Source organism: Nematolebias whitei, chromosome 14 (genome assembly GCF_014905685.2).
Source record: "Nematolebias whitei isolate Nwh7 chromosome 14, NemWhi1, whole genome shotgun sequence".
Taxonomy (NCBI): Eukaryota; Metazoa; Chordata; class Actinopteri; order Cyprinodontiformes; family Rivulidae; genus Nematolebias; species Nematolebias whitei.
In genome coordinates, this window is record NC_056511.1 from 36,999,155 (window position 1) to 37,016,089 (window position 16,935).

General features: G+C 38.4%; 1 protein-coding gene across 1 annotated transcript in view; it reads right to left on the reverse strand.

Annotated features, from left to right (window-relative positions):
* Nucleotides 1-8,373: 8,373 nt before the first annotated feature.
* The window catches only part of ppme1 (protein phosphatase methylesterase 1), a 10,480-nt gene continuing 1,918 nt past the window's right edge, over nucleotides 8,374-16,935 (reverse strand). The window contains exons 2-14 of the mRNA XM_037688078.1: nucleotides 15,496-15,589; nucleotides 14,654-14,746; nucleotides 14,457-14,514; nucleotides 14,196-14,247; nucleotides 12,462-12,616; nucleotides 12,263-12,353; nucleotides 12,085-12,150; nucleotides 11,584-11,710; nucleotides 11,368-11,497; nucleotides 11,183-11,227; nucleotides 11,045-11,109; nucleotides 10,868-10,935; nucleotides 8,374-8,559 (exon numbers count right to left, since the gene is read on the reverse strand). Of these exons, the coding sequence (XP_037544006.1) occupies nucleotides 8,556-8,559; nucleotides 10,868-10,935; nucleotides 11,045-11,109; nucleotides 11,183-11,227; nucleotides 11,368-11,497; nucleotides 11,584-11,710; nucleotides 12,085-12,150; nucleotides 12,263-12,353; nucleotides 12,462-12,616; nucleotides 14,196-14,247; nucleotides 14,457-14,514; nucleotides 14,654-14,746; nucleotides 15,496-15,589 (1,048 nt within the window). The 3' untranslated portion in view covers nucleotides 8,374-8,555. The remainder of the gene's footprint in view (nucleotides 8,560-10,867; nucleotides 10,936-11,044; nucleotides 11,110-11,182; nucleotides 11,228-11,367; nucleotides 11,498-11,583; nucleotides 11,711-12,084; nucleotides 12,151-12,262; nucleotides 12,354-12,461; nucleotides 12,617-14,195; nucleotides 14,248-14,456; nucleotides 14,515-14,653; nucleotides 14,747-15,495; nucleotides 15,590-16,935) is intronic.

Below are 16,935 nucleotides of genomic sequence, written 5' to 3' on the forward strand. Positions count from 1 at the left end.
TTATTTGTGGTTTACAGGTTTATGTGGTGTTGCCATGTAGCAGAGTAGTTCTACATTGCCACCTTCCTGGGTTTAATGTTGTCCGCCATTACTGAAGACTCACTGGCAGACACACAAAGCAATGGCTTCAGAGTAAGAAACCATCAGGGGGGTTCAGAGAGTTACAAGTTTCTGTAAAATCACTCAAAACAATACAGCAATGTACTGATATTAGAAAATATATGTATTTTTGAATATTTGAATATTTTAAAATGCTTGTACTTTTGAATACTTAAGTATTTTCAAAAGTAAGTACTTCAGTACTTTAACTTGAGTAAACGTTTGACTGAGCAACTTTTACTTGAGTAAATTTGACCGTGAGTATCAATACTTTTACTTAAGCACTAGAGTTGAGTACTTTGTCCACCACTGCCTCTTAGATTAATCTGCTGCTCGGCTTCTGAATGTGTAAACCATAGAATCCTCACAGGCAATTTCCAGGATGGTTTCTCTGCATAACTTGTCCAATGACGAATCCTGACCAATCGATGAAGACGTGGTAAGAAGGCAGGCGATGGTCAGAAACACAGAGGCAGGGAGTGAAGTGATCAGGCATAGGGCAAGCCGAGGACGAAGGTTAAAATCCATGTCTATTGTCCGTGTCCAGAAAGCAGAGATAAGTGTAGAGCTCAACAGGGACGAGGAAGAACAACAACATCCAGAGGGCAGAAGCAAGGTTATAACCAGGAGATTGTAGAAGAACAGATGCTCGGATATATTCATCATTTAACACGGATTCCTCATTTTTCTGGACTGAATAAAACGTGCATTGAATTTAAGGAAATGCAAACGTGAGACGTCATTTATATTTGACCCATCAAAATGAATGCGGTCATTTATTTACAGAATCAAAATTTAACATCAAACATTTACATTAATTTGGCAAATTATGAAAATAACAACATAAGCAATCAATCAGGAAAAATCATACGGCCATGATTTTTCCGTTGCTTCACCACAGACATTTATGAAACTGTACAATTATGATCTTTTACCCACACGGATGTGGATGAGCATTTTACACAGACATTTCTAAATATCTGGAAGAATATCTACTTGATAAAAAGTTTAAAGATGGGAAAGAAGTTTAGAGGGAGTAAAGATGGTATGGGAGGGAAGTGTTCACCAGAATTGACACTCTCCATCAGAACCCAGCTCTCCCCGGTACGCTTGGTAGGAAACTTGACTCATTACCTTTCTGAGGTTAATCAGCAGATATGGAGCTCCGTTAACGCTACCTGTCCAGCGTCTCCTTAGGATGCTGTGAATCGTCAGAAGTAGTGGCGAGTGAAAATGTTATAATCCCATGGAACTCAGAAGAGCTCTGTTGTCATGTCAGGATCATCCCGTCTCTCACAGAACTGTCCAGCGCTAGGACATATCAGCACTGTCCGCGCCGCAGAACTTCTCCAACCAGCAGAACTCAACAGAACTTCTCCAGAGCTTCAACAGAACTGCTAACTTCGAACTGAACCCAACAGAACTTCGAACTGAACCCAACAGAACTTCGAACTGAACCCAACAGAACTTCGAACTGAACCCAACAGAACTGAACAGAACTGAGTAGACCAGGAAGTACCGACATTTTAAAGAGCTCTTTCCCGGTTCACTTTTGGGAGTATTCCCATTGGTCAGAACCGACCAGACGGGGTGTGTTTTGTGACGTAAGAGGTTAGAAGACAGCAAGAATTGTTATGAAACAGATCAGAAATGTTCTCACAGACAGAGAGAGTTTTGTTTTGGCGAGTTTAGAAACAGGTGCCAAAACCTCTATATTTACGTCTGAGAGGATTCTAAAAACATGACAGTTCGTTCTAACAACTTGTTTTGCGTTTGACTCCAACCTTGGACCAACGTACACTTGCTCATTCAAAAGCAGAAATCAGAAAAGGCATAATTACTCTGTAACAGCTTTGACATGAGTTCTAACTTTGCATGAGAATAAAAATCATTACACAGTTAATAAAATAGATTAGTTCACTGCAACATCTAAAATGGTTTGAACTAAGACACTTTGATTATCAACATTTGTAAAATAGTAATGATAATAAAACAGAGAGTGTTCTTTTCACTTGAATCTTCAGGAAAGAAAGTCTCAGGATGGGTGAACCTGTATTTCTGGATTCAAATCAATGAAATGACAGTTCCTGTCCCACAAGGTTCTTAAGGTCAAGACTTTTGACCTTAGACTTAGTTTTTACATGGGCCTAGTCCACTACAAGATCAAACGTTGTCAAAGAAGTAATGCTGGACATCTACACACAGAACTGTAATCAATAATCTGGCAAGGTAGGAGGAAGCTTACATAAAGCAGAATATTGGTGAGAGGCAGCAGAGAAATAAGCAGGCACAGGTTGACTGAATAAGCTGACTGTCTGAAATGTGAGCAGTCATGGAAACAAACACAAAGACTGAAACATTACAGTAATGCTGTTTTCTAATACTAAGCTTACATCCAGGACTTAAATTTGTAAACCAAACAATGCTGGAACGCAAATAGTGGGCGAGTCAGGGGTGGGGGCAGTGCTGGATGTGTGTGTGCACTTTGGTTGGCCTTGTCGCTGTTTTAAGTGCTCTATAAATAAAATGGGATGGTATGGTATGTATGTGTGTGTGTGTGTGTGCGTGCGTGCGTGCATGCATGCGTGTGTGTGTGATACTGAGTTTTGATTTGTAAGCCATGATCAACAAAATTACAAAAAGGGCTTGAAATATTTCATTTTGTGTAATGAATCTGTATAATGAGTTTTACTTTCTGAAATGACTGACAAAGAAAACTGAACTTTATGATATTCAATTATTTAAATGCATCTTTAGTCTCCCCTAAAACTGATGTATATCGCCCCAGAATGCATTGTGCTGATAAAATAACAGTGACATCCTCTGGTGAAAAATGTAATAAACTAATATTTTTTCAAAGTATTTAGGAGTTTTCACAAGTCACAACAACTTTCGTTAGAAAAACATCCATCCATCCATCCATCCATCCATCCATCCATCCATCCATCCATCCATCCATCCATCCATCCATTCATTATCTTTTACCCGCTTCTTCCATTTTGGGTCACAGGGGTCGCCAGTGCCCATGTCCAGCAATCACTGTGTGAGAGGCGGGGGACACCCAGTCCATCACAGGGACACATAGAGACAAACGAGACAAACATTCACACTCACACCTAGAGACAATTTAGAGTTACCAACCAGTCAAACATGCATGTTTTTGGTCTGTGGGAGGAAACCAGAGTACCCGGAGAAAACCCACGCATGCACAGAGAGAACATGCAAACTCCACCCAGAAAGGCCCCCCAGCTGGGATTCAATCCGGCGACCTTCTTGCTGAGGCACTGTGTCACCCTTATTAGAATAAACAAATAAAATTATAAGGTCAATATGTGCAAGTAGTCAGAGATCTATTTAATATATCACAATTACTTGAAGTTGAGATTTTATGGTTTCATGTACAGTTTTGCTTGAAAGGATTTAGCATTTTTTATAGTCTTTAAATATTCTTTAACAGCAACTTTTCTAAAGCCCTTTGTGCAAAGAGAACTTTTAGGCTGTATATTTTTATGATCAACTTGGAACAAAAAAAAAACATATTTTAATTGTCCCTCCATGGACAACACAATGAGAAATACAGTGCTTGTTCTATCTAAACATGTGAATTATTAATGAGTTTTAATGACTTGTGTACGGAGCCGAAGCCTCCGAGATTATTTTGCAATTCAAGTCCATAAACATGTTTTGTTCCTGTCAGAGGCTAAAGTTTGATTAATGTTGGCTCTATTAGACAATATTCTGGTATATTTAATTCTATCAAAGCAAGACTTTTTGACTTTTTTCATGATCTGGTTGATCTCATGCAAAATTGTGAGATCTGTTAGTGCTCAGAGTATGTTTTATATGACTCTCAGCTACTACCACATCAAACGTTATCCTAATATCTGTAAATCTAAAAAAGTTAAAACTAGTTTTTGTATTGGCTAAGGTTGGTGAACGTTTTTTTTAATTTTATTTTTTTACTTTATTGAATCAGGTAGCTCACACTGAGATTATAAATCTCTTATTAAACAGAGACGTGGCCAAGAATGGCATTACCAATCCTTAAAACTTCGATATAAAAGAAGTAAAACAACACAGGAAAAAAATCCTCCATAAAACTAAAACCTTTCAGTTTTAGTTAAAACATTTACAAGCAGATGCCTCACTTATTTTTTTTTTAAAGAATCGTCTTAAAAACAATAAAAGAGACCAGGTCCTTCAACTTCAAGTCTTTTTGCAGTTGATTCTAGTCTGAGGGAAGAGCAAACTGTTTCTGTATCTGTATCTTTTTAATCTGTGCAAACCTTAGGTACAATAATAAAATAAATAAAGTTAACTCAACCAAGTGCAGAGAATGACTTCCTGAGGACTTCTTAGCAATACAAGACAGGAAATAAGTGGGAATTAAACTTGCTTTGTAAATAATTCTGCCAGTGGCAGAATCTGCAAGTCAGTACGGCAGTGCATCCATCGCGGGTGGACAAAACACAGTGGTGGGTAAAGGCCCAAAGACCAGTTAAAAAATGTAAGGCACCATGAAATACAAAGTCCAACACACAGTAAGTAATCAATGAGAAGATGTGTGCAAATAAATTGTGCCTCCATAGTCTAAAATGGACAGAAAAGTGGTGGCAACAAGATGGTCTTGTATAGCCTCAAAAAAATGAACAAGACCTAATTCTGAAGAAAAAAGTCCAACTTTAGCTTAAACATTTTCACCAGCTGTTGGATATGAGGAAAAAAGACAAGAGCATCATCAATAATAATAAAACCTAATATTTATCCTGGGATAATACCTTCATCTGAGAGTTTTGAAAAGTGATAATGGGCAGCAACAACTGTGGTTTAGATGTAAGCAGTGGTTAATTTGCCAAAACAAGATCCGGGAACGCTCTTATTTTGACAGGGTGCGTTCCGGTAACCGTTTTCTTGGATCCAATAACTCTCAGGCCTAACAATAATAAATTTATGAACAAATTTGACTGCCTTGAACGAATAAAACCTATATTGGATATGTAATCTGAAAGTAAATACATAAACACTAATTTTAAACATAACTAGCTTCTCAATATCACAGAGTTGTCGCTTCGCATTTCTACTTTACCCTTAAAAAACGCTGTCCCTAAAAGTTTAACGTCAAAAGGCAACTTTATTAAAAAACACAAAAATACAATTAACGATTTGCACTACGCATAAGTTCCTGCACTCTTGTGAACAATTTGATGTGTGAATCACTTCAGCAGTTATCTGAACTTCCATTGAACTGCATACAAGAGACGATGATCTCAGCTCATAAAGCTCTTCGTCGAGCAGTCAGCGATGTTGAAGCGACCAGAACGCTTTTCTGAATTGAGCAAGAGGATTGGAGCAACTCTTTTCTAAGCCAGTGACAAAGTGTTAATTATGAGGCAGTTGTTTCTAAATGTGGCCAAAACTTTGAGCAGTGCTTGTTGTACCACGGTGTGGAGCAGGGAGGAGGATGAGGAGGTGCATCTGACCGTGGTGTGGGATATACTAAACAACTAATAAGATAAGAAATAATCCTGTACATACGCTTATAAATCACACATAAAACATTTAAAAGTAAATTATAACTATGAACTGGATTCAGTGGTGATTGTAGCCTCTTTCTGGGGGTGCTCAAGCACCCCTAAATTTTAACTCCGCACACCTGAAAAATAAAGAAGCCATCATTAAGATTTTGTAAGAAAAATCAGTTCTCAAATCTTAGATTCACCAAAATGTTGAATAAATACGGAATAAATGATGACAGTCCTTAACAGGCCAGTAAAATCTATGATTTTTTTTTTTGCACAAGTCGCGCCACCTGTCAATCAATAAGCATGTCAGCAACTGACCAATCAGTGACCTCAATTTGTCCTGAAGTGAACGCCCCTTACCTGCAGAGCTGCAGCGGTGTTGCTTTACGAACACTTTGCAGTCAGAGAGATTTTAATGAGTTCACATCTTTTGTTTCATGTTAATCCACTGCAATAAACTTTTGCAAAATGCACCAGAATGCAAGAAATGGCATCTACTTTATTCGAAATTCCCCCCCACCACACACACACACACACACACACACACACACACACACACACACACACACACACACACACACACACACACACACACACACACACACACACACACACACACACACACACACACACACACACACACACACCCACACACACACCCACACACACACACACACACACACACACACACACACACCACACACACACACACACACACACGCACATTTCAGTGTCAGTTTAATGACCAGCAACAACTTAATTATAAATAAATAATAAAGGATAATAATTTGGAGAATAACTTGTTTGAAAGTAACTACTAAAACAACAATGAACAATCTATTAACAATAATTAATCTGTCAAGGATCAACTCTTTAATCCAAGACAAAATTAACTCTGAGCAGGAATTATTTTCAGCTTTTATATGCGCACACATTTATTTGATAGTTTATTTTGGAATTTGGTTGAGAGAAGTTATCATTCATTCAACCTTTACTTATACAGGTTCGTCTCATTGAGTCACGAGGACTCATTTTCAAGAGAGACCTGTTGTAAACAAAAAAAAAAACACAGACGATGTATTTAATGTGACCAGACCAAGTCATTTATCATGTGAGCCAGGAAAAGATTTGTCAAGTTGCATCAACTAAAATGGAACAACCAGACGCAGAGTTGCATCATGTTCTCACCAGTTCTCAGCTCCTTACCGGGTCAGTGTTGACTTGAGGGCTGGGTTCACTCAACTTCCTGAGGTTTTGCTGGCTGATCCGACCAGGATACACCACGAGGAGAGGACTGGCCAGGCACAGACACTGCCCAGGGTAGCTGAAAGTCACTGGGACTGCTGCAGGGGTCGGTGTCTCAGCTGATGTCAAGGAGACGTTATTGTCATTCGCATCACATGTGGTACATGAGGTGGAACGAAATTGTGTACTCAAGGTCCCACTTACACCCCAAAATAGCAAAAAAATAAAAAAGAAACGGCAGCCTATACGAGGATCTAAGATATACGCTAAACAATAATATAATATAAATAAGGTGCATTAAACAGCAGCCTGAACATGAGCCTGTTGTGAACAGATGAGTCAGCTCATGGGTAAGAATCAGTAGCACAGATGAAGTGACATATTCCCAATTAGTGCCACTACAGTGATAATCCTGATTAGGGATTCATGAGTCTAACAGCGTCAGGGTAGAAGCTGTTCCTCAGTCTAGTAGTTCTACACTTAATGCTCCTCAACCTCCTGCCTGAGGGGAGCGGGGTGGTCCCCCACCTCTCGCAGTGACTTTGTTGCAGCTCCTCAGACTGAAGAAGTTTTTTGGATAAAAGATGAAACGCTTCAACAGAAAAGAACCCGTCCAGTGGACCCAACATAAGCTTGTTAGATTAATCTACCTGGATGATTGAGCATGCATCAGGACATTACCTCCCAGTCCTTCAACCTGTGCTGTACCTCTGATGATCTCATTCCTAATCTTATCCATCCTCGTCACTCATGATATATACCAGAGTGCATATATACCGGTATATATTGGGGGGGGGGGGGGGGGTGTCACTGGTGCCCAAATCCATCAGTCATTGTGCAAGAGGCGGGGGACATGGACAAGTTGCAAGTCCATCACAGGGACACAAAGACAAGACGAGACAAACAACCATTCACTCACTCACACCTAGGGACAATTTAGTTACAAATCAGCCTAACGTGCATCGTTTGGTTCTGTGAGAGGAAACCGGAGTACCCGGAGAAAACCCACTCATGCACAGAGACAACATGCAAACTCCACCCAGAAAGGCCCCCGGCTGGGATCGAGTCCTGAAGCTATCACTATTAGCGCTGGAGCTAACCGTTTGTAGCTCTGGATCGCACCGTAGGAACCGTCAGAGGGAAAGCCCACAGGGTTAGAATGCATTGTAGCATAAATAAAATGGTGACATCCATGTGTCATTAATTAAAAAAATAAAATGTTAACAGTGTACAGTTTTTTTATGATCTTATTCTTATAGTTGAAATAGCCGTTTATCAAATAACATCCATTGTTCCAGAGTCAGAGATCACTATAAGTAAACATCACAAACACAGAAGATGGTGCTGGCTGCATTCATCTTTTACTATTGTCAGCAGTTTCAAGTCAAATGTTGCAAACAGACAATAACAACAATGCAATCAAAGAAAAAAATAAGAACAAGGAGAGAATTACAGTTCAGAAAATAATAATACATTTAATGTAAAAGGGGAAAAATAACCAGACCTGAATGCTTTTAAATAAGAATAAGGCAAAGCTGAAAGGCAAAAAGAACTACCGGTATATAACAAAAACAACATAATTACAATAATAAGGTCATATTTTATTAACTTTGCTCATAAAATGGTCAACAATATGAATGAATCTTGAACTGTTTCTTCTACGGTTGCTGGCCATGTCTGAACAGGAAATTAGCTGTAGAAAAAAAAGAAGGTAGGTTAAAAACAAACAGTAATGGTTCAAATAAGACTTTGAAAGCTGGAAAATCAACTGTTCCACAAAATAAAACTCTTTTTGTAAATAAAGACAAGTCCTGAAATGGAAGCTGAAGTTGTCCAGTAATGAGCAGAACCACGAGCATTTTGTTGGAGGTTTTAATACACAAGACGGATTAAAAAAAAGTTTCCATGTCCTCCCGTCTGAACTGATGATGCTGAATCTACTGAGCTGCTGTTCTTAAAATGAAAATGGTTGTCATGCTTTACGCTGAAACACAAACATTTATAAAAGCTTTTTAATACAACTCTACCTCTGTGGCACTGAACTGGTTGTATTTGTCCTTCTCACACAATAATCTGTGAATAAATAATCTAGATTATTTAATGTACCGGTAGGTTAAAGACTTCCACATGTCACCACAGGGCTGAAATGTTCCGTCTGTGTGCTTTTGTTTGTCTGTCTGTTAGCAAAATATGTCATGAACTGAACATTTTACTGAAATCTAATTTTATGAATGCAAGTGATTGTGTGAGCTGCAGGGCTTTCTGGGTAATCTTGGGACAGAAATGGGTGGATTTTTTCATGTTATGTCTTTAGACCAGTTGTCCTTGTTGTTTTTTCTGTTTAGAGTTGGGTTGGTACTTATGTTCAGGTTGCTGTTAGTGACAGTAAAAAATACTTGAGTTGGATTTTGTACTTTATGTACAAAGAGAAGGAATGCACTTCTTGTTGGGCGGGTTACTGGTTCATGAAACTGATATTATAGTAATACACTGCCTGGACAAACAAAAAGTCACCACCTGGATTTAACTAAACAAATAGGTACGAGTCTCCTACTGGATAATTACTGCATGGGCGATTGTCTTTCAGTTGGCAACAAGTTATTTAATCCCAACTGATGCAATGAGTTGCTTCTCATTTCTTAAAACAACCACGTGGAAAGACACATCATGTGGTCGTGGAAAAGATGTCAGTCTGTTTGAGAAGGGTCAAATCATTGGCATCAAGCAGAGAAATCATCTAAGGAGATTGTAGAAATTATTAAAAATGGGTTCAGAACGGTCCAACGCATTATTAAAAACTGGAAGAACAGTGGGGACCCATCGCCTTCGAGGAAGAAATGTGGCCGGAAAAAAACCCTGAATGATCGTGATCAGCGATCACTTAAATGTTTGTTGAAATCAAATTGAAGTAAAACAATAGTAGCACTCGGGGCTATGTTTAATAGTGAAACCAAGAGCATTTCCACACTCACAATGTGAAGGGAACTCAAGGGATTGGGACTGAACAGCTGAGTAGTCTTAAGAAAACCACTAATCAGTGAGGCTAACTGGAAAAAAAGGCTTCAATTTGCTAGGGAGCATAAAGATCGGACTCTGGAGCAATGGAAGAAGGTCATGTGGTCTGATGAGTCCAGATTTACCCTGTTCCAGAGTGATGGGTGCATCAGGGTAAGAGAGGCAGGTGAAGTGATGCACCCATCATGCCTAGCGCCTAGTCATCAATGCAAGATCTTGGTGAAAAATGAATGCAACAATGGATGGAAATAGATCTTGTGACATTACAGAAGTTTATCGAAACAACGCCACAGTGAATGCATGATGTAATCAAAGCTAAAGGTGGTCCAATGAAATATTAGTTATTTTTGGTGGACTTTGTTTTAGGCCAGGCAGTGTATAAATGGACCGCAGCATTTTCAATGTTAGCCTTTATCAGGTTGCTATTACCGTATTTCATCCCATCTAAAGGCCTAGCTCCAATAGTCACAGTTCACTACTGCAGTAAAGTCCTGTTTTATATACAGTATATATCTTTTTACTGAACACACAATTTTGATATATAATATTGTGTACCCTTTATCAGGCGTGACAACACAGAAATCTGTTTATTTACATCAAATAAGCCAGTCTTTTAGGTTTGTAAATTTATATTTTAGTTTTACTGTGTTTTAGACGCATCATGAGCTTACCAGTTGCCTTCTGATGTTTATTCACAAATCTGACAGTGACAATCAAGATGACTTGTAAATGTTTTTATAACTGCATCATAACCCTCATAATCATATTTACACTGAGGTTCTTTCAAATTCCCACCCCTAAAGGTAAAGCCACAGAGTGGAAAACACTTTAGTCAGCTGTGTCCTTCACTTTTGTAAAATCCTGTTAACTTTTTATTACCTTTTCCTACAATTTCTATAAAGCTATATACATTGATTTTTGTCCAAATCAGTCAGTAAACCTTTAAAAATCCTACAGTCATACTATCTGAGAACATGTTTACTCACCACAGGTATCCCTCCTTAAACTCGGTGAATTTGTGTCGGACCATGAATGAAGCAAGAGCGTCTGCTACCTGACAGAAGTTATTCAACAGCAACATTATAGAGGATCAAACGGGCTCAACAGCACAAACACTAGTTTTTTTTATTTTATCAAAGTATTCACAGCTGAAGCCTACTGACTTTTTCAGGTGCATCCTCATGAACAGCATGACCACACTGAGGGAGGACCTGCATCTGAAACTTCCCTGCAAACAATACAACTGTTTTTAGACCAGTGTGGTCCAAAAGAAATGTATCAACACAAGCATTATAATTTACCTTGCATCTGTCCAATTGTAAGGTCTTTGTCAAGCCTGTCCACTCCTGTGCAAAACAACAAGTCATGGGTGAAACTAAAAGGCGTGGAAAACCAAGAGGAAGTGCTCTTAAATTCTCCCCAAACCTCCTTTAAGAACACCGGAGTATGAAAATCAGACGGTCGCCGTGGTGGATGACTAACGAACCTGCGAGAAGGAGCAGTTTTGGCACAGCGCAGGAGAGAAAGAGGGCAGACAGACCTCTGAACCAACCCTCCCAGTATTTTTCCGTCTTTGACAGCTCCACTCTCCAGGTGAACACGCTCTCCTTTTTCACCTGCATGGTGGAAAATAAATTAAATTAAACCTCTTTCGGCAAAGCAAAGGTCAAGTCAGAAAGAAAGGAATCCATCGGATCATCACCTCTTGTTCATCTTCCTTCATCCTTTTCTTGTTTGACTCCTCCGCTGCCTCTTCATCCTCCTCTTCCTCGATAATGCCTTCACCAATGCTGTTGGTTACACTTGGATTGTCGGTGGACTCCTCGCATCTGTGGGTGTGGGAACAGAGGGAGGTAAAATACCAAACATAAAACCTAGAGGAACAAAGAAATAAGAGTACCACATAAAGCACATTATACACGTCAACAAACTATTACACATCAATCTATAACGATGACCAGGACAAGCAAAAAACCTTGTTTTAACTTTGAACTTGACTTGTGACCTTGACCTTGGATCTGGAGTGATGAAAAGAGTACGTGACATTCCATCTAGTGATGATGCATAAGTGTATGAAGTCTCACTAAATTATTTTTGGGCGGATCGGAAGTTACAGGCGGGACAAGAGAAAGTTTACGTACAGATGGAGACTATCTCACATGTCTACCTTTCGACAGACGTATAAAAAGACAGAAATACTTACTTCTTCACTTGGCCTCCCATCGACACACGTGCTGACTCTAAGTTTCTAATCTGGCCACTTTTGACACTGAAAGGAAAAAGTACAAGTACCTGAGCCGACATCAAACACTACAAGTTAACAAATAAAACTCAGCAGCGTGGAATACAGTTCAATCCACGATCAAACATCTAATGTCTACCTCCACTCTATGGCGTTCTCAAGAGACTTGAACGTCTTTGGCCGACTTCTGAGGAAATTCTGCATACTGTTCAGAGCATCCATTGCCGTACCTATACGACATTTATTTATTTATTTATTAATAATAACCCCAGTTATTAAGTCATTTACATGAACAAGTTATTAAGAAAGCTCCAAGCGAGAATAAAATAACTAAATACCTTCTACAACATCGATGACGCACAGACCAAGGAGGGATGGCACGTGATTGGCGCTGGCTGTGTGAACGGCGATAGCTCCCCCCATACTGTGTCCTATAATCATGATTGGAGGGGGGTTCTCTCCATAGAGGACCTCCACTACTTTGCCAATATCCCTTTAGAAAAACAAAAAAGAAGAAGAAACTTGTTACACTTTGACCGTCTTTCTTTGGTTAAAACGAGGTAATAGTTAATCAAAAGTGGTGCTAAATTATTTGTTTTAATATCTCCTCACGTGTTCAGGAAGCTTCTAAACTCCCAGGCCCCGTCTACATGGAAGGATGTTTGTGAATGAACAAAGATCTTTTATCGTTTCAGCCTTGCATCTACAATGGAGACGTTGTTTAGGAGCCCCAAAACAGTATTTTTTGGTTTCCAGAATGATGTGTTTTTAAACAACACCCATGACTTTTTATGCATGTCTCCTTAGACTTCCAAGCCATTCCCTGTAACCACTGGTGTGCCCCAAGGCTCAATCCTGGGCCCCCTCCTCTTCATCATTTACCTTCTCATTGGTGATATTTTCTGTACGTACGACATTCATATCAACTGTTACACGGATGACACCCAGCTCTAACTTTCAAGAAAACCCAATTCTGTCTTCCCACCCTCTTTCCCTAACTTTTAGGTAGGAAAGGAGGAAGAGAGGATTGGGTTGTCTTTGATGTGTGTCCTATCATTTTATGAATGTAATAAAGCACTGAGTAATCTTTGTAAAGATCTAGTAGTGTGTTGTATGAATGGGTAAATGAGGGAACAGACTAGTGTAAAGCACTTTGAGTATCTTGACAAGATAGAAAGGTTTTATCAACTGCCCTAATGAACATAAATCCAAGTTTTCTTTATACTTTCTTAAATTAAACAGTGACTAAACTAAATTCCTCATCATTGGAAGACCGACATTATCCAAATCTGGCATTCCTCACATTTTGTTGCCATTCCTAATCTCGTCCATCCAAGGCAATTGTTGAAGAAAAAGTTGTACAACATACATCAAGTTCACATTTTAAATGATGAGAAATTGTAAAAAAAAAAAAAAAAAAGACAAACTAGTGTATAAAGAATTTAGCCTGATATGACTTGAACATTGCGAAGTAAAACCCTTCCCTCCAGCTATCCCTCGCTGGATACTGAACCTGAGGTGTCCATTATCTCTATGTTTTTGGACATGACTCAGTCAGCATTCACCGTCCTGCACTTTTGAGGTCTTATAGTTTAATGCGACACAAAGTAGAAGTTCCATTTTTCTGTCAGTCTACAAATAAAATTAATGCATTTGCTTTTCATTCACCATCCTCTCTTGTCCTTCTTTCTGTGTTGAGTTTGTGCTTCACGTCTTGTTTCTGTAGCAGCATTACGGCGCCACCTACAGGCTCGGGGTGGTAACTACAGTACTCTGGGTTATTTTCTGAATATTTTGAGTTGATAAAACACGTTGCTGTATACACTAGGATACTTTTTTAAATGACAATACCCCAAAATATGTTTAATTTCTACAAGTTTGTTCAGAAAATAAATGTGCTTTAGGAATTTAAGTCCAATTAATGTGTTTTGATTAAAAGCCTTTCAATTATTTTAAGTGTTGACTGGACTCTTGACTGATGGATCATCTTAGTCCTCGGAGGCAGATTAATCTGAAGTAGTTCACACAAACCTAATGCTGGTCACAAGTAAAGTGTATGATCGGATACTTACTTTGCCATTGTGTCTGCAGAAAGATCTTCAGGATTTTTAACTTTGGTGTCTCCTACACAAAGAAAAGCACATTTTAAAATAAATAGAGCAACAATTAAGCACCTTGGGATGTCAAATTCTGAAATAATTAAAAAAAAAATCTGATCTTCATTACAATTACAACCAGAAATACAACAATCCCACAATTTAAATAAATTTGATCATACATTTAGAAGTATAATTTAGTAATTAATGTTGCCGTTTGTGATGATCGAAAACTACCATGAGCTCGAAGGTCCATAGCCACCACTCTGCAGTTGATCCTGTTGTATATGACGGCCTGAACGAACAAACATTTATATCAAACAGAAACACGTGACAAAAGAATTCAGTACTTTTTGTTGTGTTGAAGTGCATGTATTACAGTGTTACAGTAAACAAAGATTTAGAGTTTCTAAAAAAGCAAGATTTATACTGACAGTAAACACCGCCCAGGAAAGTGCAGAGTGTCCTCCTCCGTGGAGCAGGAACAGAACGGGACCGTGGGAGCCACTGCAGTAAATTCTGAAAATGTTCCAGGTAGTCAAGGATATAAAAACCAGAGCTGTGCAAGAGTTACTACAAGCCTGCAGCAAAGACCAGAATAAACACAACTGTGTAAAAACTAGTCAACTTTGCTCTTGTCAAGTTTTCTCTGATTGTTTTCAGGCCACAAAGCAGAGTTTGCGCAGAATTGTCAGGTTTTGTCCAAGAGAGGGAAAGGCAGCAAATCCCAATTCATTTTTGATCATTGACTTTAGAAAATTACCAAAAAGTTTGGCTCCTTGGAAGAAACATTTAAAGATGTGACTAGAGGCTTAAGAGTTTTGCACAGAACTCACTATTGTCATAATTTCTCCAAACTAAAACAACTGAAGCTCTCGACCATGACCTCTCTAAGTGGCTTTAAGCATCTGTTGGACTCCTGGCAAGAACCAATGCAGACATGTTCCTGTTTTTAGTTTTCTACATTCGCCTTACCATCTAGCTGTTTTTGTTGCTTTTTTGCCATCTTATTTTAATTTGTAAAAACATAATAACAATAATCCGTATGCCTCTTTTATGATCGTCTATTGTTATAATAATAATAATAATACATTTTATTTCAGGGCGCCTTTCAAAAACCCAAGGTCACCTTCCAAAAACAATTAAAATCAGCAATTGTTGTCCATGTTGTCATCTTTCTTTGTTGAAATCAGGTCTCTCTTGTAAATGAGTCCTCGAGGCTCAATGGGATTTACCTGTCTAAATAAAGGTTGAATGAAAAACCAGACAAGGATATATCTTTGCCATTTTCAGTCTCCACCTCAACATCTTCCATGGTTTCAAAGTAGTGACTCCAGGGCAGAGGGGTGAAATCTCTCTTCCTGCCAGGTCTGAGTAAAAAAAACAGCACAAGCACAATTTAAAATCTATCTACGTCAGACGTTATTTTATAATTCAACAAGACTAACAGAACACTAGTAGACAAATGACATACAAAAAAAATCTGGTTTTGGTCACAACTAAAACGACAAACTTACAAGCCTAAAGTGAAACTACGAAGCTTTAACTCTTTTACTATTATTAAACATGAAATATATCAAAAAGTTATCAGAGATTTTTCTATTTTTGCCAGACAGTACTTACAACTCTTTGACAGATCAGCTTAATTCTCCCTTAAAAAGCTCCAGGGCATTTTTTTAAATTCTAAAAACGTGCATCAAAATTACACATACAAGCTGAGCTTATTAAAATCACAAACAGTTTGGTACTGGAACAAGCTGAAAACAGAAACTGCATCATTTGGAGGCTGCTTTGGGTTCTGATTTTAACCCCAATTTGACAGAAATGATGACGTCATTTGGTGCCTATATGGTTATCAGAAGCAGAAATGTCTTTATAAATACTTTGACTGGGGGAAATAAACAAATCTGCCCTGGCCTTACTTAATCTATGCAAAATATGTGTAGGTTAAAAGTGGTCCAAACCCTTCTCGTAAACACACAAGCCAATAAAGTCACCTACATTTAAGGAGATAAGCCAAAGTTGTCAAGATTCCCTCAAAATACACAGCCGCCAAGTAATTTGAAATTAAACACGTGGTCCTTATTGAAATGAATCGACAGATTTAGTCCCATAAATTGAGTTGAATTGAGAGAAATTTTGACTACATATGAAAATTAGCTCCTATAGCTAAATCTGTCATATCTACAGGATAAATAATGAGTAAATAAAGGCAGATCAGACAATGATTTTGGTACAATTTTATTGGCTGCTGCAAAAGGCTCCTCGTCTATTTTCTAAACTTGATTAAATCAAAACATATAACAGATACAAGTAATTACTATCCTATAATCAAGGTCTATTTAAATGTCTACACTTTGTCCTGTTTTATTGGTTTACACACAACAGTGTCCACACCCTTGTTCTCCTGAGAAAGGTAAACATTAAATATATATCAGAGTCAGAGTCAGAGTTTCTTTATTGTCATTCGCACCTCATGTGGTACATGTGGTGGAGCGAAATTATGTACACAGGGTCCCAGTTACATCCAACAATAAAATGTATAAGAAAAACAGTAATAACATCTAAGATATGAACTAAGAAAAACATCAACTAAATATACACTAAGCACTCATAACATAAAACATTGAACATCAGCACAAACATGAACATGAGTCTGTGAGCAGATGTGCACGCATGAACACATCAACATTGAAACAGATCAGCAGCAACATGA